General features: G+C 39.2%; 1 protein-coding gene across 1 annotated transcript in view; it reads right to left on the minus strand.

The window, feature by feature from the left end:
* Positions 1–251: 251 nt before the first annotated feature.
* The window catches only part of atrnl1b (attractin-like 1b), a 131291-nt gene continuing 107753 nt past the window's right edge, over positions 252–23789 (minus strand). Inside the window, exons 28-29 of the mRNA XM_061909599.1 lie at positions 9177–9291; positions 252–1545 (exon numbers count right to left, since the gene is read on the minus strand). Of these exons, the coding sequence (XP_061765583.1) occupies positions 1421–1545; positions 9177–9291 (240 nt within the window). The 3' untranslated portion in view covers positions 252–1420. The remainder of the gene's footprint in view (positions 1546–9176; positions 9292–23789) is intronic.

Below are 23789 nucleotides of genomic sequence, written 5' to 3' on the forward strand. Positions count from 1 at the left end.
CCTTGGTGTTCACTGTGATTCAAATGGATTGCTTCTTACCTGCACCAAGGTAGTGTCGCTGTGCTGCAGTGATAGTAGGATCACACAAAAGCGACTAAACTCCTTTCCATTTGCATATAGCTGTAGTGTATGGCCTAGAAGGAAACTATTTGGGTTAGTCATTCAAAAGTCCGTAGAGAAAAATGAACATTTAAAAGACGGCATCCATACATACCTCTTTGCATTGCCAAAACAAAACAAATCCAGCGATATACAATTGAAATAATTTCCTTTGTTTTAATATTCCTTCATGTTGTTCATCCTTAAAATACACTGACAATCACTGACGGGCAGTCTCTCATCTCGTGTTTTTTTTTTTATCCAGCGAGACCCGATTCCTGTGTAATGACACGGTCATAGGACTACTGTACAAAAAACACGATAAGGGACATGTTAGCTTACATACGATGCTTGAAGAGATGCGACAAATAATGAACACTTTGCAACGACGACCACAAGAACAGGCGAATGCCCAAATAGTCCTGAAGGGGTTCAACAACAAAAAAAAAAGATAACAAATGCAGTTAAATGTGCTGTTACACAGGAATCCGTTAAATATCAAAACAAAAACCCCAATGCTCTTTTTCACAAGTGTAACAAAAGTGACCATTTATGGTAAATATAATAGGCTTCAAATAAATGAGGAAACAAGAGAGGAGAGTGAGTCACATTTTTTCAAAAGCAAAAAACACTGTACAGCTCAGGCAGGGGATAAAAACAGCTTTGAAAATTGGGCAAGGCGTTACAAAAAGGTAATGTTCTTAACATTGGGGATAAAGTCAAAAACATACAAAACAAACCCCAGAGTTGTCCATTCGCTCTCTCCCTCCCAAATTGCATCCGTCCGAGGACAAAAACGATGAGGATTCTTCTTGCGATTTTTCCAGTTTTCCCCTCGTTTCCCATAAGCGGTTCGCTTCAGTCGGCTAATGCTAAGAACAGACATCGGTGTCTTCCCAACGGTGCGTGATTAGTGCTCAGGGCGAGTTCCTTCAGTCAAAAAAACCTGTTAATCTTTTTTTTTTCAGCACCTTGACACAACAGCAACGACAAAAAAGGATATGACCAATAAGCAGCATTTAACAGGCGTAGGCCAGCTTTAGCTTCAACTGCATAGCGATAAGCTTTTCCCCTCATGCTGAGCAAATGAACAAGGAGGCGTCTAAATAAACATGTGAAGCGAGGTGCAAAAAGGATCAAGTCTTTTTTCGGGTCCGGCAGGTCCTTTGAGGGGGTTTGTGCATAGGGGCTTCCTTTGTTTCCACACCCTTAACCGTAACTCATCCTCTCCCCCGCGTGGACGCCTCTCCTCTCGGAGAATGGCGTGATCCACCCAGGAAACCTGCAGCAGGTGACAGCAGCAACGAGCTGAAGGCGGCGGTCAGACGCAGGTGCCTTGGTGTGCCGGCGGGAGGGCCTTTCGGTTCTTTAAAGCCTGCGACTTATCCTTAAAGTCAGATGGTTTTTGCTGGGAGATGTCGATCAGCGCGCTCGCCACGATGAGGCCTGAAGACAAATAAATGACAGGTGAGAAACAGTGGATGTCAATCCTGCTTATGTCGACAATCCGACCAACTCATCAAATCCTACTGTGTTCCTTTTATTGCAAAAAAGTGTCCACTTTAGTCAAAGTCGACATTTATTTTTATCGACGTAAAATGTTATTTATGTGACAAATCAGTGAGATTATGTTGACATGTGTTGTTAACTTCCACATTGCTGCCAACCAGCCTAAAGCAACATAGTTACAGAGCATTAAAACATGTCCACGGTGACTTCCTGTTCAGTGCAAATAAGTGGCAGCCAGGAAGATTTGTTTCTAAGTTGTTAGCCACTAAAAAAAAGTTTGGCAAAAGCTGTATTGTCATTTTAGTCAAAACTACTGTTGTTTAACAATATTTTATTTTTAATCCGATTAATAACAATTAATCAGTGGCTATTAATCATTTGCATGATATACAGTGGGGCAAAAAAGTATTTAGTCAGCCACCAATTGTGCAAGTTCTCCCACTTAAATGATGTTTTCACCCCTATGCTTCACAGTAGGTATGGTGTTCTTGGGATGTAACTCAGTATTCTTTTTCCTCCAAACACGACGAGTTGAGTTTACACCAAAAAGTTCGATTTTGGTTTCATCTGACCACATGACATTCTCCCAATCCTCTGCTGTATCATCCATGTATCCATTTTGGTATAAACTCAACTCGTCGTGTTTGGAGGAAGAAGAGTACTGAGTTGCATCCCAAGAACACCATACCTACTGTGAAGCATGGGGGTGGAAACATCATGCTTCGGGGCTGTTTTTCTGCTAAGGGGACAGGACGATTGATCCGTGTTAAGGAAAGAATGAATGGGGCCATGTATCGTGAGATTTTGAGCCAAAACCTCCTTCCATCAGTGAGAGCTTTGAATGGTTGACCAATTACTTATTTTCCACCATAATTTACAAATAAATTCTTTAAAATTCCTACAATGTGAATTCCTGGATTTTTTTCACAATCTGTCTCTCACAGTTGAAGTGTACCTATGATATGAATTACAGACCTCTGTCATCATTTTAAGTGGGAGAACTTGCACAATCGGTGGCTGACTAAATACTTTTTTGCCCCACTGTAAATCATCTTAAAAAAATACCCCAATATTTGGAGAAAATTCAAATAAAATTAAATAAAAAATTATCAGAATGGCGATTATGGCAAAAAATAATAATCACTATTATTTTGTTTGATATTGTAATCACAACCATGATTATTTATTAATTTAAAAAGCATGAGTATCTATTGTACCACCAAAACACAACTTTAAATATAGTTTAAACTTGATACAAATTAGTACTGAATAACCCACAAAAAGTAAAATACTAATGCTAGAAATAACAAATTTAAATAATAGCAATATAAAACAACAAAATTAAGTTTTTTCTTGTTAACGGTTTTTAATTCAGTTGTGTACATTTTACACTTATTTTACCACCACATAGTGTGTGCTTAACGTGTAAAACTAAATGTTTGTTAATTAAATGCAAACAATTCTCACATTGATTGGTACAAAACATCTTTGGACAATGTTGACCAAGTATTTTAGCTCAAAGCAAATCGTGTAAATGTATAAAATTAATTGTGTAATAAGTGCTTTAAGAACACAATGCTTGTGAATGGTACTTTTTTTGAAACCTTTATTTTGTTAGCGAAGTCAGACCGGATGTGGCGCACCGCGCTGTTATTGTGAAGGGGGAAAATGTGCTGTGCTGTTGTTCTCAGCTTGACAAGTAAAGAGGCGACTCACTTGAGGCTGTTAAAAAAAAAATAGAGCAAACGCCTCTCAAGTTGCGACCAGTTTGTAAATTGATTGTACACAGATGATGTCGTTCACAACAACACAAGCAAATGAGATGTATTGTGAGTGAATGAATTGTTATCGTGAGCTTTAGCTTTGTAGTTTAGTCGCTGTGACCGTCTTGACATTGTTTGGCTTAGCATGGGTCGGAGTATGTCTGGGATGGATGAGTGGTATCGGACACAATATTTTCCCAAACAAATGTTTCTTTTCCACACAATGACAACATTTCACTCACATCTATGCCAACTTTGATGATATTCTGCGTTCAACAGTGGAATCCGTTTTATTGGCTAACTACGTGACTGTCCGCGGTTACGTTGGTTAAGTTGATTAATTGTCCAGCTCTATGTCACACACAAATGTTTTTCAAAAGTTTTTCTATAATGCACGTCTATTTGTTTAAAATGGTAACCATTTTATTGGAAGGCAAGGCAGGATTTTTTGGGACAATGTAAATTGCTTGACATAAATTGCATGATTAATCTGTGTTTACAGATGAAGAATGTGATGTTTTTTTGTGATTAATCACATGAGTTAAGTCGTTTTTTTTTTTTTAAAGCCCTATTGGAAAAGTGTTTACGGGTTGTGAACCACCCAAAAAATATTTTTCCAAAAGCTTTAGTCATTGTAGTCAAGACCAGTGCTGTCAAAAAATTATTTTTTTCTACGGATTAATCAGGATTTTAAAATTGCATTAATTGTAATTAATCAACTAAATTACTTGCTTGCTTAATTTTACCACATTTTTAAAAAGACCCCGATAATTTTGACACAACTGCAATTTAATTGACAGAATGCAATAAATAAACTATTTATCAGCTTCAGAGGGAACTATCTACAGTTAAGTTAATGGAAAGGCCAAAATGTGTACCTAATTTGTGATTATACATGATTATTTTGGGGATGTCAATCTTACAATTTATGATTCAATAGTATCCCAATTCTTCGGGTGACTTTTTGATTCAGAATAAATTCTCGATTGAAACCAATTCTCAAAAACCTTTTCAAAACACACGTTTAAAAAAGCTCTTTTTGGCTGTTGATATACTGTATTTTCCACACTATAAGGTGCACCTTCAATGAATGGCCTATTTTAAAACGTTGTTCATATATAAGGCGCATCGCATTATAAGCCGCATAGAATAGATGCAACAGTAGAGGCTGGGGTTACGTTATGCATCCTTTAGATTAGGGGTCGGCAACCCGCGGCTCTGGAGCCGCATGAGGCTCTTAGGCCACTCTGATGTGGCTCAGCTGCACAATCGCCGACCCCCCTGATTGTTATGGGGGGATTTCGGTTCTCGGAGGCTCTTCTGGACGTCACGCGGTGTCAACATTCTCCGATTTTCACTCGGACAACAATACTGAGGGCGTGCCGTGATGGCTTTGCTTTTGACGTCCTGTACAACATGTCATCGCGCCCGCCTTTACACCATGCTATCTGCGTGCCGGCCGGACGCATGCATGTCGCTGCTTCTTTCGTCATACGTACGAGATTGCAATGCATACTTGGGTGATACAGGTTACACTGAAGGTTGTGATATAAACAACTTTAACATTGTTACAAATATGCACCAAACTGTGAACCCACACCAAAAGAGAATAACAAACAGATTTCAGGAGAACATCCTCACAGTAACACAACATAAACGCAACAGAATTACCCAGAATGCCATGCATCCATGACTCTTTCAGGCCAACCACGCCCACCTCAACCGATGCACGGAGCGGGGTGGGGAAGCGGGGTTTGGTGCTAGCGGGGTGTAAAATATAGCCTGAAAGAGTCATGGATGCATGGCACTCTGGGTAATTGTTATGTTGCGTTTATTATGTGTTACTGTGAGGATGTTCTCCAGAAATGTGTTTGTCATTCTTGTTTGGTGTGGGTTTACATTGTGGCGCATATTAAAAAGAGTGTTAAAGTTATTTATATCACAACCTTCAATGTAACCTGTATCACCCAGTATGCCTTTCAATCTTGTACGTGTATCAGCGGAAGCTACATACAACATGTTACTGGACTGGCAAACTGTCTGTATATGTTGTAGAAGGCGTCAAAGGCACGCCCTTATTACTGTTATCTGGGTGACCATCAGCAGATATTCGAGAGAATGGTTGCGGCTCCCATTGTCTTCTTTATTTTGTGAAACGGGTCAAAATGGCTCTTTGAGTGGTAAAGGTTGCCGACCCCTGCTTTAGATGGAGCTGCGCTAAAGGGAAAGTCAGATAGGTCAGTCAAACTTTATTAATAGATTACAAACCAGCGTTCTGACAACTCTGTTCACTCCCAAAATGAATAAACAACTGTTTTTATTATTTCCCCCGATTCAATAAACACATAAAAAACAGTCTGATACTGTTACGGTAAATCAAACGTTAGTGTAATCACAATATAATAACACTCGAAATAGTGTAAAGCAATAATATATCAATAACTCAACGTTGCTCAAACGATAATGTCACACACAACACACAAAATAAACATGTAAAGCTCATTTTATTAAGTTATTCCTCATCCACGAATCCCTCAAATTCTTCTTCTTCAGTGTTCAAATCAAACAGTTGGGCGAATACAGCATCCAACATGCTCCATCTCGTCGAAGTCGTCATTAAACGAGTCAGTGTTGCTGCTGTTAATGTTAAATTCTCTCGCTGCTGCTCTATTCCCATGTTCTACTGTGTGACTGATCGCCTTGAGTTTAAACTCTGTGTCGTAAGCGTGTCTCTTAATAGGAGCCATTTTGGGGTCTTTACATAAACACACAGAAACGTCACGCCTCCCGCAGTCATATACTGTATCCCAGCATGCACCGCGCACTTCTTCTTCTACAAGGTAAGTTGGCGACTGCTTACCGCGGAAAAAGAAGCCAGCTTCTTTTTCTACGGGAGAAAATAAGGTCAGCAGCTGCTTATCGCAGAAGAAGAAGCACACTTCTTCTTCTACAGGGGAAAATGAAGTCGGTGGCTGCTTACTGTAGTTGCGAGACATGTTGTGGCTCAATATTGGTCCATATATATGGCGCACCGTCAGCTTTTGAGAAAATCTGAGGTTTTTAGATGCGCCTTATAGTGCGGAAAACACAGTACTGTATGACGTACACACACAGCGAGTAAGAGCAGAAATGGTATTAAAAAAAAGTTTTTATGAAAAATGTATTCTTTAAAATATTTTTAAATTATTTGGAGTCGTAATGAATACGAACCGCAATTAGGATATTAATCAATTAATGTGATAATTTTTGTGATAACAGCCCTAGTTAAGACATGCAGCAGGTGTTAAAAGTAAAAACATCACGTTAAAAATACAAACATTTCTATGAAAAAACATGCACAAATGCAGGAAAATTTGGTTTAGGTTAAAAAATAATTTATTATTGCCAATTCTCTATGTGTATCTGGACAAAGTCACAAGTAAACGTGCAAGCAACGGCTGATTTCGATTTTGGTCATGATGACAACCGCTTATGTCAACGTGGGTTAGTCGTTCCAAGAGACGTCGATGTAAGTGGGTTCACTGTGTTAGCATGTGATGTCGAGAGTTCGCACCTAAAAATAACTATATACATAGTGTGCTGTAGCAGTCATGGTCAGCAACGTGCCTACATGGCAGACATCTTAGTGGGGTCTACTTTGCCATTGAAAGCATTGCAGTACAATGTGTTCTATATCTAAAATAACTTAACTTTGTTTTTTCTCAAATGATTTTCATGCCATTTAAATAAATGTCAACGTCAAATCATGTGCTAATGATACAAATGTAATTAAAAAAAGTTATTTATAGATGTATAAACAGGTGTCTTTGTTTTAACCCTAGGGTGTATTTTGCAACCATATGCATACAGTATGTGGCGGCATTGTTTTTGTCTTCATTTCTGTGCCATGTAAAGCTATGGAATTTCCTGCTGGTACTTCGCTCCTACTATCTTAGGCTTGTCATAGGCACACTGCTCAAAGATTACAGCACGCATCAATCTTCTTCTGCTTATGTGAAGTTGGGGCACGGGGACAGCAGCCTAAGCAGAGAAGCCCAGACTTCCCTCACCCCAGCTACTTTTTCCAGGTCTTCCCGGAGAACCAGAGGCGTTCACAGGCCAGCTGGAAGACATGGTCTCTCCCCATGGCCTCCTGGGGAGGTGTTTAGGGTACGTTTGATGTTGGATGGAGGCGTTCAAGGGGCATTCTGACCAGATGATTGAACCACCTCAATTGGCTTCTCTCGATGTGGAGGAGCAGTGTCTTTACTCTAAAACAGGGGTCGGCAACCCGCGGCTCCGGAGCCGCATGCGGTTCTTTGGCAACTCTGATGCGGCTCAGCTGCATAATCGCCGACCGCCTCGACTGTTACGAGAGGATTCCGGATTTCGGTGCCTCTCCCGAACATCACGTTCTCCGATTTTCACTCGGACTACAACATTGAGGGCGTGCCGTGATGGCTTTACTTTTAAAGTCCTCTACAACATGTCATCGCGCCTGCCTTTCACGCAATGCTATCCGCGTGCCAACCGGACGCATGCATTTTGCTGCTTATATCGTCACATGTACGAGATTGCAAGACATACTGGGTGATACAGGTTACACTGAAGGTTGTGATATAAACAACTTTAACACTCTTACTAATATGCACCACACTGTGAACCCACACCAAACAAGAATGCCAAACATTTCGGGAGAACATCCTCACAGTAACACAACATAAACGCAACACAACAAATACCCAGAATCCTTTGCATTCATGACTCTTCCTTCGTGACTATATTTTACATCAACGCGCCCCCAACCCCGCCCACCTCAACCAACGCACGGAAAGGGGAGGTGTTGGTGCTAGCGGGGTGTATAATATAGTCAGGAAGAGTCTTGGATGCAAAGGATTCTGGGTATTTGTTGTGTTGCGTTTATGTTGTGTTACTGTGAGGATGTTCTCCCGAAATGTGTTTGTCATTCTTGTTTGGTGTGGGTTCACAGTGTGGTGCATATTAGTAAGTGTGTTAAAGTTGTTTATATCACAACCTTCAGTGTAACCTGTATCACCCAGTATGCCTTGCAGTCGTGTACGTGTATCTGCGGAAGCCACATACGACATGTTGATGGACTGTCAAGCAGTTTGTACACGTTGTAGAAGGCGCCGAAGGCAATCGCTTCATAGCACGACCTTTTTATTGTTATCTGGTTGCTGACCCCTGCTCTAAAGGGTCAATTCTGGGCATTATTTTTTTGCATCACTTGTTCAAAAGAACATATCTCCCAACATCTCAGTTCAGTGAGCATCAAACAAGTTTTTTGGTAGGGTTTTTGCTTCGTTTTGCAACTTTTGTGAGTATTGTAATTATTTTTGCTGTTTCAAAAAAAACCTACTTTTTAGAATAGTCATGGTAATGGGAGATGTTTACAAAAAATTGTTACTGAAAAAGAAAATCTCTGCTGTGTAATTGCTTTAATCAATGCACAATAAACGGTGAAGATGTATTGTGTGTATGTATGTGAGTCTGTATTGTAAAACTGTCCATTACACAAGTCTTATCCCATCTAACATCGCTATTTAGGCCTGACAGTTGTCTTCTGCTTGATGTCTATTGTTTTTTAAATAATCCCAATAATTTTATGCTCCTACCCAATCGGATGGAAGCGAAGCGCTTGTGTGTCCGGTTTTAAGATGCAATGCTAACGTCCTTAGCACTTAGCTACTATTTAATACACACCAACTAAATTAGGTTCCGTCCTCCAAACTAGATTTCACACTACAAAGAAGAAGCTTGTGTCCAAATATTGTTTACCAAAACATTATTTCATGGAGTAATTACCTGACTGTCCAGGCGGAGGCAAGTTGGTGGGTCCGGACGGAAGACGCATGAGGACCGTCAACACTCCGGCTTTCCCTCCAGAACATGGCTCCATTGCAACAGGCTTAGGTGGGCCCTGACATGGCATAAATAAGAAATATCAATCATCATCATCATCATCATAACCAAAGGAAACAATCAAATCTTAACCTTAAATAAACAAGCAAACTCATTCAGTTGACTAATAAAATAGCACTGTGTTGTTACGTCAAACTCTGCTTCACCGTCCACACGTCTGCACTGACTGCTCAATGAACCCTTTGGGGCGAGCAGACAGTAAAATCTATAGCAGCAGACTTGAGCAGCACTCCTCCCGAGACAAATGGTTTAATTGGTTACACAACAACCACCACGATGTTGACAATACCCGTGTGTCAACACTCAAGACTTTAATGGGCAAAAACTGCTGGTCTCAAGCGTGAAAAACATGTCATTGCCACAATGAACGTCTACAGGGATAAAATAGAGGAATAATGACACGTCTGGCCGACATCTGACTTCTTTGTGTCAGGCAAATTGAGATGACAGAAGCATTAACAACAGAATGTCCTGAAAATACGAAATAAACATTTAAGGGAAGCTACAATATTTGCTGTTGATTTTATTTAGCTTTCAAAGCGTAACAATGTATTCCAACTCTCACAATCGGCCAATTGTAATTTTAATTGAATTAATTCAGGATTATTTCTATGACGATTTTATTGATTTTTTTTTTTTTTCCATTTTAAGCACTTTATTTTCTAATTACAAATTGTGCTGTGTAAATAAACTTGCCTTGCCTTACAGTTTCAGAACTTCAGTTACTACTGCATATTTCTCATAATAATTTCACGATTTTATCATATATATATATATATATTTTTTTATGTATTTATCTTTTTAATCCATCCATCCATTTTCAACCGCTTATTCCCTTTGGGGTAGCGGGGGGCGCTGGTGCCTATCTCAGCTACAATTTTCATGCGTAGCATACATGGATAAATTGGTGAAGGTCATTATACATCTGGTAACAGCTGTACTTTACATGCGTGCCTTCACAGCTTGATAACACTTAAAATGGGGATTTGCAAGGGAACAAAATAATTTTAAGTGTTAACTGACTTGTTTTTTGTTATTAACATGAACAATTTTTTAACAAGAACATTTTTTTAAAGTTAAAGTACCAATGATTGTCACACACATACTAGATGTGGCGAAATTATTCTCTGCATTTGACCAATCACCCTTGATCACCCCCTGGGAGGTGAGGGGAGCAGTGGGCAGCAGCTGTGTCGCGCCCGGGAATCATTTATGGTGATTTAACCCCCAATTCCAACCCTTAATGCTGAGTGCCAAGCAGGGAGGTAACGGGTCCCATTTTTATAGTCTTTGGTATGACTCTGCCAGGGTTTGAACTCACGACCTACCGATCTCAGGGCAGACACTCTAACCACTAGGCCACTAGTGTAACAAAACATTGCCATTTTTTAAATGTTGCTACATATATTTTTTGTCAAAATTAATTAGACAGTATGGACTCCATCCATCCATCCATCTTCTACCGCTTATTCCCTTTGGGGTACAGTATAGAATATTTTTTTATTTTTATTAATCAAAACGTATTCAATTACTATTTACTAAACTAAATATTACAATTATTTAGCAGTAAAATAATGTATAATTCAATTAATTTCATTTAAAAAAAAAAAAAATACAAAAAAAAAAGTTAAAATATGTAGATATGAATATACTGTACAACTATAGCATTTGATCTATTTTCCACAATCTTCCAAGAAGTGACCATATATGGATTAGGAGTGGAGTCAATTTGCATGTGATGCTGATACAGGATGACCCTCAAACATACTTCCATTATTTACCACATTATTCTCTTCTTTAATGTTTACTTCTTCTACTGGAGGACATAAACAACATTCATAAACATGCAAAAATTATGTAAACACAAGGGGACCATAATTACATTTAACCCCAGCGAAAACGTTTCCGTCACGGAATCTGGTTATTGATGGACAAACCAGGCAAGCCAACAAAGTCACGTGATGAGAGGAAAACATTAGCGTGCATCTGCTCGAGCGCAATGACAAAGGGAAATGGGTGCTCCATCTTTCGCTGGCATCCAAGGGCAATCAGGTTGTCAGTCGCTTCATGAGCACTCAGGTGATCCCACTAATGAGTAGCTACATAAAGCACAAGGGGTGGGGGTTAGGGGGTGCAGGAAGTTGCTAATTTAAGCATAAATCAGAACCCGCTGTGAGCCGTGCTTACAAGGATTACTGGGTGGAGCATCGTTATAAACCAAATTGGGATGCTTTGCAAAGCGTTCAAATATCTGTACACACTTTTCTTGGGTCACAGTGGTAAAAACGTAATTTGGCATTGCTATATTAGTAGGACTTTAATTGTTATTATTTAAACACGTGACGTCACAAAAAAAAATAAACATTTAACCCACGAATGGTCATAATACATTGGAGTTCAAACGCTGACTATATCAAACAAAACCAAAATCATATTATTGTACAGTAGACACTCATTAGCATGAACCTCCATTAAGTGTGTGTTCAAATTTTCCAGAATTTTCAAACACTATTAGATACATTTAATTTGGACACTTACTTGAACTATAATACGTTCCAGATGGTTCAATATTATTATTCATATAACGTTTTTTTGTTATGTTAAATTGAAAACCTTAAATATGTGTTGAAAACCTTAAATATGTGTTATTTGCGGATGACACCAATGTACTCTGTTCTGATGTGGACTTGCAGCAGCTCCTGAGGACCGTCACCATGGAGATGTATAAACTAAAAAAATGGTTTGATGCTAATAAATTATCATTGAACCTAAATAAAACTAACTTTATGTTATTTGGAAATAAGAGAAATGATATAGATGTAAAATTGTATATAGACAATGTTAGTATAGAAAGAGTAAACAAAATCAAATTTTTGGGTGTGATCTTGGACCACAGGATCTGCTGGAAGTCACACATTACATACATCAAAGGGAAGTTGGCCAGAAGTATTGCTGTCCTGGGTAAAACAAGGCACATTCTTAATCAAAAAACATTACACACTCTTTATTGTACACTTGTTTTACCATATTTGAGTTACTGTCTAGAAGTTTGGGGAAATACATATAGGACGAACATCCAACCACTATTCATAATGCAAAAAAGGGCCATCAGACTGATACATAACACAGGACCCCGAGAACACACTAATGGATTATTTATAAAAACATTTGATTTAAAACTACCAGATCTCATCCAACTCAAGACTGCCCAAATGATTTATAAAGCAAGTAAAGATTTACTTCCAACAGGGTTACAGAGAAGATTTTTACAAAGAGAAGGGAATTATAATTTAAGAGGAGAACTACTTTTTAAGATCCAATATTGTAGAACAACGCAGAAACAAATGAGTATAACAATAGCAGGGGTTAAAATATGGAACTGTTTAAAGGATGAAATAAAACACAGCACCAACATAAACCAGTTTAAAAAGCTTTTTAAATCATTTATCATTAGTAAATATAAGAAAGAAGAGCAAACATTGTTTTAGAAAGACAATAATATATATGTATATAAATACAATGTATGATTTCATAATTATACATATAGGTTATATTAAAATGTATGTATTACCACTTTATATGGAATTTAAATGAATTGTGTATGTATAATGTATGTATGTATGTGTGTATATGTGTATGTATATGTATATATATATATATGTGTGTGTATGTATGTATGTGTATATGTATATATATATATGTGTGTGTGTATGTATGTGTATGTATATATATATAAGTGTACAAATGTATATGTTTGATTTAAATGTTAAACTATGTATATGAGACGTGTGCTACATATATGTTGCTTATATATTGTTTAAAAAAAAAAAAAAAAAAGTAATATAAGTGAAGCATGTTTTAGATTTTATATATTTTGAAGCTTGTTCTTGTTGTGATGGGGTAGGTTTATATAAGCGTTGCTTCAACCTACACCCTTTCGGCTCAATCATTGCTCAAATGAGTGTTTTTTTTTTTTGTTTGTTTTTTGTTTTTCTTTTCTTGTTTTTGTTCTTTGTTTTATGTGAAGATTGCCGAAATAAAATACATTGATTGATTGATTGATTGTTTTTATTCGACAACTGAAAATGTTAAATTTGATCAAATAAAGATATACATTATATATATATATATATATATATGTTTATAAAAAATTTAATCAAATACTTAAAATTAATCACATTTCAAAGATTCAACTGAATGCACATAAAATCTGCTTGTTTTAACCAAAGTTGCTATAAACATGTATCTTTGCTGCTTACAAATCAAATCAAACTTTATTCATGAAGCCCTTTTCATACAAAAAAGAAATGCAACACAAAGTACTTTACAAACTTAAAAACAATACCGCAATGATCCAGATCCCCCTATTATTGCACGCACACACACACCCACATCTATGGCTGAGTACGGAGGGGACATGTGAGTAAACACTATCAGAGGAGCTATCAGCACCAGTCCTTCTGAATTATTTTCTGTACCCCCCAGCCAGGCCTCCCGCAACTATAAAAATAGCACAATTTGCCTATAACAGTTTTATAAGTACACTTCTGCATAACATTGTATCGTTATCAACAATAAAGAAAACAATAAAAAAAATTATAAATCAACGGACAGAAATACAAAAATGAAAATATAATCCTTATTTTACATTTAACATTTTTTTTGACCGTCTTGAACCATTTGATTCTGAAAAAATAAAATAATGTAAAGTAAAGGGACAAGCGGTAGAAAATGGATGTACGAATAAATTTAAATTAAATTGATCAGCAACATTAAAAATGGGGCATAGTAATTACAAACACTGAACAACACAACAAAAATTAATAAAACATTTTTTTTAAAACAAAATGAAGTAGTAAGTATTAATGGTTATGTTTTGTAGTGCAGTGCTTTTCAAAGCGGGGTTTGAAATTAAATACTACATGATAGTGATAAACAGAGGTGGGTAGTAACGCGCTACATTTACTCCGTTACATTTACTTGAGTAACTTTTGGGATAAATTGTACTTCTACGAGTAGTTTTTATGCAACATACTTTTACTTTTACTTGAGTATATTTATAGAGAAGAAACGCTACTTTTACTCCGTTCCATTTATCTACATTAAGCTCGCTACTCGCTACCTTTTTATCGATCTATTAATGTTTGTTTTGGTTAAAGACAGAGCTTCAAAGTACAATCTACGCATGCCTGCGTTTTACCAATCACATGCAGTCACTGGTGATGTTGGACCAATCAAACAGAGCCAGGCGGTCACATGACCGTGATACGTAAAACCCGACTTAAACATGTTGACAAACTTATTGGTGTGTTACCATTTAGTGGTCAATTGTACGGAATATGTACTGTACTGTGCAATATACTAATAAAAGTTTCGATCAATCAATCAAAAGTGTAAAGGAAAAAAGACACTTTTTATTTCAACCGTACTTCCCGTCAAAAGCCTAAAACTGATCGCACAGTTCCTGTCTTCACAATAAAAGCGCCGCTGAATCGCGCCTGCGCTAACAAAATAAGAGTCTCCAAAAGCCAGCGCAAACAAGCTAGCAAGCTACGGAGTTTGCCGCCAATGTATTTCTTGTAAAGTGTATAAAAACGAATATGGAAGCTGGACGGATAAGATGCCAAAAACCAACGACTTTCATGTGGTATTAGACAGAAAAGAGGAACTTTTTTTCTCCTCCATTTGAAAACGTGAACGTCTGATTCCAATCAATGCAAGTCATCAGAATCAGGTAATACACCAACTTATATTCTTGTCTTCATTAAAGATAGGAATCTATATGTTAAACATGCATGTATATTCATTAAAACACCAACATGTGAACAAAAACGGCAAAATAAATAAATATAAATGATATACTGTATATGTAAATGTATGTATATATATATATATATATATATTGAATTGAAATATTTATTTCAAACTTGCACAGTACAACTAAACACAGTTTTTGTTTTTTTCACATGTTGGCAAAGATATTTATGCAAGGCTTGAAAAGGGGTTGGATGAAGCAGCTGCTTATAATAGCCCAACCCCTCTCACTCATTCCACATTTGACATAAACAATATAATACAAAAACAATACTCTATAAACAAAACAAGAAAAACTCCTGTACACTAACAATACCATAAGACGAGACAAGACGAGACAAAACGCACGCACGCGCGCGCGCGCTCACACACACACACACACACACACACACACACACACACACACACGCACACACATGCACACACACACACACACACACACACACGCACGCACGCACGCACGCACGCACGCACGCACGCACGCACGCACGCACGCACGCACGCACACACACACACACACACACACACACACACACACACACACGGGCCCAAACACTCTCCGACCATACACCTCTCTTCCATCGCTCTGTGCTGAGGGCATCACTCTCTTTCCTCATCGTACTTCTTCAGTACTTCTTTTTCAAACAGTGTTTTAAATTGAATCATGCTAGAACACGTTTTTAACTCGTCCCCTAAGTTGTTCCACAGACTGACTCCACGCACTGAAATGCACATTGATTTTAAAGTGGTTCTAAATTTAGGCAAATATAGTTTGTTGTTTCCTCTTAAACTGTAACTATGGTGATCATCTCTGTCATGGAATAGGTTCTGTATATTGGATGGTAGAGAGTTTTGGGATGCCCTAAACATAATTTGAGCAGTTTTAAAATTGATCACATCGTTCAGTTTAAGTTGCTTTAAGTTCATAAATAGTGGATTTGAATGATGTCTGTGGTGAACATTGGAAACAATCCTGATGGCCTTTTTCTGCAGAGTGACTAAAGGTTGTAGATGTGATTTATAACAATTTCCCCAGACTTCAACACAATAGGTTAAATATGACATGATAAATGAATGATATAATAACAGCAGAGCATTGGTGTTCAATAAATGATATGATCTCCTCATCATTCCAACACATTTAGCAACTTTTTTCCTCAGGTAACTTATATGAGGCTTCCATGAGATATTTTCATCTATTACTACTCCTAAGAAAGAATTTTGATGAACATATTCTATTGGTGTATCATCAATAACAATCCTGAACGGTATATTACTTTTGCGATTGCTAAAGAGCCTTATTTTGGTCTTCTTTAAATTCAAAGACAATTTGTTCGCATTAAACCAAGTTTTTAACTTGATCATCTCCTCAGTTACAGAAGTCAGAAGTTGCTTTACGTCGTCACCTGCACATGTAATTGTTGTATCATCAGCAAAGAGGATGAATTTCAGCAGCGTTGATACTTTACATATTTCATTAATATATATTATAAATAGTGTGGGTCCCAGTATCGAGCCCTGAGGAACTCCACAGGTTATGTTCATCAGTGTAGATTGATGTTGGTCCATCTGAACAATCTGCTGTCTCTCATTTAAGTAGCTCTCCAGCCATTTCCCTGCCAATCCCCTTATGCCATAGTTTTCCAGTTTATTTACCAAAATCTGGTGGTCAATGGTATCAAAAGCCTTTTGCAGGTCAATAAAAATTCCTATAACAAATTTATTCTTCTCGATACCATTAGTAATGTTCTCTAATAAATTAATTAAAGCTAATGAAGTTGATATATTTTGTTGGAACCCATATTGACAATCAGATAATAATTTGTGCTTTTCAATGAAGCCACAAAGTCTATTATCGAATAATTTTTCCAATATTTTTGATAACTGTGGCAGAAGGGAGATGGGCCGGTAATTAGTGAAGTGATGTTTGTCTCCAGATTTGAAGATGGGGATGACTTTCGATAGTTTCATTTGTGAAGGAAATTGTCCAAGTCGAAAAGATAAATTGCAGATGTGTGTGAATGGTTTGAGGATTTCTTCCGCTACGTTCCGGACTGTCCTCATGTCGAGGTCATAGATGTCACGTAATGTTTTGTTCTTGCTTTTCTGAATGACCTCCAAGACTTCCTTTTCGACAGTCGAAGTAAGGAACATCGAATAAGGATTTTTTTCAATAAATTCCATGGGCTGTTCATCATCAATTGGTATTTTTTTTGCCAGCTTAGGCCCAATATTAACAAAAAACATATTGAAGCCGTCAGCAATCATTTTCTTGTCAGTTATGATTAGGTCGTTCTCAACAAAAAACTCCGGATAACAAGGACTATTTGAACCATGCCCAATAATTGTATTTAATACCTTCCAAATTCCTTTTATATAATTTTTCTTTTGGATTAATAGTTTGGTGGTGTATTCTTTCCTGCTTGCTCTTAATATGCTGGTTAATTTATTTTTATATGTTTTGTACTTTTGTTCTGTTTCTATGGTTTGTTTTGCAAGCGTTCGCAAGCCCTTTGGTTATCCAAGGAGTTTTTTTGGAGTTACTTATAGTGCATTTTTTGATGGGGCAGTGTGTATCATAAAGTGAGAAAAAAATGTCATGAAATAAATTATAAGCTGCATTTATATCTGACGTTTGAAAAACAGAATCCCAGTTTTGTTTCGCTAAATCATTTTTAAGTGCTGTTAATGATTGTTCTGTTGTGGCTCTTTGATAATATTCACTATTTACAGGTTTGGATGTTTTGCAGTTATTATTGTACACCATGAACACTGGTAAATGATCACTGACGTCACTCACTAACAAGCCTCCAGTCTGGGTCTGATCCACAATGTTACAGAATATGTTGTCAATAAGTGTGGTGCTGTGTGTTGTGATTCTTGTGGGTCGTGTAATCAGTGGGAATAAGCCCATGGAGAACATGGTGTCAACAAATTCTGCTGTGCGTTTGTGTTTATTAGGATTCAAAAGGTTGATATTAAAGTCACCGCACTCTATATATTTTTTGTTCCTCTTAAATAATTTTTCCATCCATTCAATAAATATTTTCAAGTCGGATCCTGGTGTATATATATGATATGTGTGTATATATACGATTGATTTGTGTGTGTATGTATGTTATGTGTGTGTATAAATGATATGTGTGTGTATGTATATGTATATATGAGGTAGATCACCTCGACTTGGTCATTTACTAAGAAATTGATAAAAGTTGAAAAACTTATTGGGGTGTTACCATTTAGTGGTCAATTGTACGGAATATGTACTGTACTGTACGGTACAATCTACTAATACAAGTTTTAATCAATCAATCAATCAAATCAATGAATGCCTACTGAGGCTATGGTGCTGTTAAGTTATTGTGGCTCAATGTGCCATTTTCTTTTATTTAATTTTAATGTACTATTATTTAATATATATTATTGTTTTAGTTGCTTAAGAGATATTCCTGGCTCTGAATTTGCTCATTGCTATTTTTTTGTTTTTGTGCATTATTTGTTGCCGTAATCAGGTTACTCATCAGTTACTCAGTGCTTGAGTAGTTTTTTCACAACATACTTTTTACTTTTACTCAAGTAAATATTTGGGTGACTACTCCTTACTTTTACTTGAGTAATACATCTCTAAAGTAACTGTACTCTTACTTGAGTACAATTTCTGGCTACTCTACCCACCTCTGGTGATAAAGCATGTTACCCTGGCTCACATGTCCCCTCACTGTCATCGCACCGTACCCCTTCACAGGGGCCTGCCCCCTATTTGAGAAAGACTGCTATAGACTAACATACAATTCTGCATTATTTCCAATTTAATTGCTTATCATAGCCATGGAAAACCTGTCTCATTTAAAAGTTAAAGTACCAATGATTGTCACACACACTAGGTGTGGTGAAATTTGTCCTCTGCATTTAACCCATCCCCTTGATCACCCCCTGGGAAGTGAGGGGAGCAGTGGGCAGCAGCGGTGCCGTGCCCGGGAATCATTTATGGTGATTTAACCCCCAATTCCAACCCTTGATGCTGAGTGCTAAGCAGGGAGGTAATGGGTCCCATTTTTATAGTCTTTGGTATGACCCGGCCGGGGTTTGAACTCAACCTACCGATCTCAGGGCGGACACTCTAACCACTATGCCACTGAGTAGGACATCTACATACATACTGTACTTTATATGTACTGGCTGTCTGTCATTGCAGAATTGTCAATCTGCAGTATGATTGAGGTTAAGCAGCAAATATCACTACTGTAAGATTGGTGCGGTCAATAAAGTAGCTCCTAAATGTTGACTTATCCACTGATACACAAAAAGTAGGGTCAGTCATATTGGCTTGTTGTCAGTGTCCTCTCTGACATCGATGTGTATTTCTAACAGCTAAGTGACGCCAGATGCTGTGCAATTAGGCTTATAAATACGAGGTGGCTTTTTATAAGGTTCACCTTCAACTGCTGCCAAACAATGCCGAATGTGGTCACAGTGGTGTTTGAATTTAAAACGATATCTGCAGATATATGAGGGATTTTAAAAGGTCATTTTTACTCTGAATGTCAATGTTGGCCGGAAAAGAGGAGAAAGGCACCTCCTCATCCAGCCAGGTCAGGGATGTAATATATAAATAATGAATAATCAATAAACTGATTGATGGTATTAGGAATTCTCTATATTGTGTGGAGTTGATTAAATGGAGCGCAGTAAGTAGCTGCAACCAGCAGGGGTGCTGTTTAGTCGTTTACTCGTTTGCTGTTGAACGGATGGATGGCAACATGATGCTCGCTATGAGAAACAGAAAAAAATTCCGCCTCTATGGGCAGCATTATCCTCACAATACAACACTGGCATAAAAATAGTAGTTTAGAACCTTTAGCTAGTGCCATTTTCACACGCAAATAAACCAAGGTACGGATCTATTGATTACTATTACTTCAATTATTGCTCTATGCTACAGTTTGGAATTGTCTTTGGTACTTTCTATAGATGCAAAAATATCAAAATCTCACAATATTGTCATAGTATTAAGGCCACAGTGCAATAATATTGAGGTATTGTTCAAAAATTAAAAAAAGGCTTAGTAAAAATACCAGGTTGTAAAATGAAGTGGCAGAAATGTTAAGGATGAACACACTTACTGTATTTGAACAAAAACAAATGTTCTAACCATATTTATTGCTATACTAACATGCATGTTTAGGTCCAAAGCATCTAATGTAAATAAATATATTTTTTAAATTGCAGTTGAGTGTCTTTAAAGTGACAATGTAAACATCCAGTGTAAATCAATAATGTTCAGTGTTTTCAACATTTACTTTCTGACAAGCAGTGTCCTCGAAAGTGGACATTTTCATATCATTTTGGAAAATGCTGATTGTGATTCATGTCAACACCTCACAAACTAATACTTAGCTTTGCTGGATTCAAATATATTTTCAGGGTGATGGTTAATCAAATAGCTTCTCATATTACTTCCTGCAGTGTGCATTGTCTGTGCTCCTAGCGGAAGCCTGCCCTCCGTGGCGGTGCGTAGTGACCGGCTTGGAAACCCTTGAGGCGAAATTAATGCACTTTGATTTGCCGTATGCAAACGTTATTTCCCCCACCAAAGACGTTATGTTTTCACTAGGGTTTGTCTGTCTGTCTGCTGGCAACATAGCTCAAAACGTTATGGACAGATTTTGATGAAATGGTTGAAGAAAAAAAATGTCTCATCTACTATATCAAACTTATCCCAAATTATTATTCTTTTTCTCCCCTTTACCCAGTTCAGCTCAGTGATCATTGAATGCATGGCTAATCAGTTATCCACCGCCTGAGTGTTATTGTAGCAGGTCTTTAAAAACAGAAGCGAGTTTCTGTCTCTCCGCAGTGGACATTTATGGACATGCATAACAGGGCTATTTTCCTCAAACCCAAAAAAATGTCTACTGTAAAGGACGCTGGTTATAATGAGGTTTTAAAGGGTATTATATTGTTTGACTAGAGCAGGGGCCCCCAAACTTTTTGACCTGGGGGCTGCATTGGGTTAAAATAATTTGGCCGGGGGCCGGGCTGTTTATATATATATATATATATATATATATATATATATATATATATATATATATATATATATATATATAGCGGAAGAAGATGGATGGATGGATGGATGAATACATTATATATATATATATATATATATATATATATATATATATATATATATATATATATATATATATATATATATATATAATGTATTCATCCATCCATCCATCCATCTTCTTCCGCTTATCCGAGGTCGGGTCGCCGGGGTAGCAGCCTAAGCAGGGAAGCCCACACTTCCCTCTCCCCAGCCACTTCGTCTAGCTCTTCCCGGGGGATCCCGAGGCGTTCCCAGGCCAGCCGGGAGACACAGTCTTCCCAACGTGTCCTGGGTCTTCCCCGTGGCCTCCTACCAGCTGGATGTGCCCTAAACACCTCCCTCGGGAAGCGTTCGGGTGGCATCCTGACCAGATGCCCGAACCACCTCATCTGGCTCCTCTCGATGTGGAGGAGCAGCGGCTTTACTTTGAGTTCCTCCCGGATGACAGAGCTTCTCACCCTATCTCTAAGGGAGAGCCCCACCACACGGCGGAGGAAACTCATTTCAGCCGCTTGTACCCGTGATCTTATCCTTTCGGTCATGACCCAAAGCTCATGACCATAGGTGAGGATGGGAACGTAGATCGACCGGTAAATTGAGAGCTTTGCCTTCCGGCTCAGCTCCTTCTTCACCACAACGGATCGGTACAACGTCCGCATTACTGAAGACGCCGCACCGATCCGCCTGTCGATCTCACGATCCACTCTTCCCCCACTCGTGAACAAGACTCCTAGGTACTTGAACTCCTCCACTTGGGGCAGGGTCTCCTCCCCAACCCGGAGATGGCACCCCACCCTTTTCCGGGAGAGAACCATGGACTCGGATTTGGAGGTGCTGATTCTCATTCCGGTCGCTTCACATTCAGCTGCGAACCGATCCAGTGAGAGCTAAAGATCCAGGCCAGATGAAGCCATCAGGACCACATCGTCTGCAAAAAGCAGAGACCTAATCCCGCGGCCACCAAACCGGAACCCCTCAACGCCTTGACTGCGCCTAGAAATTCTGTCCATAAAAGTTATGAACAGAATCGGTGACAAAGGGCAGCCTTGGCGGAGTCCAACCCTCACTGGAAACGTGTCCGACTTACTGCCAGCAATGCGGACCAAGCTCTGACACTGATCGTACAGGGATCGGACTGCCACAATAAGACAGTCCGATACCCCATACTCTCTGAGCACTCTCCAAAGGACTTCCCGAGGGACACGGTCAAATGTCTTCTCCAAGTCCACAAAGCACATGTAGACTGGTTGGGCAAACTCCCATGCACCCTCAAGAACCCTGCCGAGAGTATAGAGCTGGTCCACAGTTCCACGACCAGGACGAAAACCACACTGTTCCTCCTGAATCCGAGGTCCGACTATCCGGCGTAGCCTCCTTTCCAGTACACCTGAATAAACCTTACCGGGAAGGCTGAGGAGTGTGATCCCACGATAGTTGGAACACACCCTCCGGTCCCCCTTCTTAAAGAGAGGGACCACCACCCCGGTCTGCCAATCCAGAGGTACCGCCCCCGATGTCCACGCGATGCTGCAGAGTCTTGTCAACCAAGACAGCCCCACAGCATCCAGAGCCTTAAGGAACTCCGAGCGGATCTATTACACCCCTGGGGCCTTGCCACCGAGGAGCTTTTTAACTACCTCAGCAACATCAGCCCCAGAGATAGGAGAGTCCACCACAGATTCCCCAGGCACTGCTTCCTCATAGGAAGACGTGTTGGTGGGATTGAGGAGGTCTTCGAAGTATTCCTTCCACCTATCCACAACATCCGCAGTTGAGGTCAGCAGAACACCATCCGCACCATACACGATGTTGACAGTGCACTGCTTCCCCTTCCTGAGGCGGCGGATGGTGGTCCAGAATCGCTTCGAAGCCATCCGGAAGTCATTTTCCATGGCCTCCCCAAACTCTTCCCATGTCCGAGTTTTTGCCTCTGCAACCGCTGAAGCTGCACACCGCTTGGCCTGTCGGTACCTGTCCACTGCCTCTGGAGTCCTATGAGCCAAAAGAACCCGATAGGACTCCTTCTTCAGCTTGACGGCATCCCTCACCGCTGGTGTCCACCAGCGGGTTCTAGGATTACCGCCACAACAAGAACCAACTACCTTGCGGCCACAGCTCCGATCAGCCGCCTCGACAATAGAGGTGCGGAACATGGCCCACTCGGACTCAATGTCCAGCAGCTCCCTCGTGACATGTTCAAAGTTCCTCCGGAGGTGGGAATTGAAACTTTCTCTGACAGGAGACTCTGCCAGACGTTCCCAGCAAACCCTCACAATGCGTTTGGGCCTGCCAGGTCTGTCCGGCATCCTCCCCCAACATCGCAGCCAACTCAGCACCAGGTGGTGATCAGTAGAAAGCTCCGCCCCTCTCTTTACCCGAGTGTCCAAAACATGAGGCCGCAAATCCGATGACACAACTACAAAGTCGATCATGGAACTGCGGCCTAGGGTGTCCTGGTGCCAAGTGCACATATGGATACCCTTATGTTTGAACATGGTGTTTGTAATGGACAAACTGTGATGAGCACAGAAGTCCAATAACAAAACACCACTCGGGTTCAGATCCGGGCG

This window comes from Nerophis ophidion, linkage group LG08, assembly GCF_033978795.1.
Source record: "Nerophis ophidion isolate RoL-2023_Sa linkage group LG08, RoL_Noph_v1.0, whole genome shotgun sequence".
Classification (NCBI taxonomy): Eukaryota; Metazoa; Chordata; class Actinopteri; order Syngnathiformes; family Syngnathidae; genus Nerophis; species Nerophis ophidion.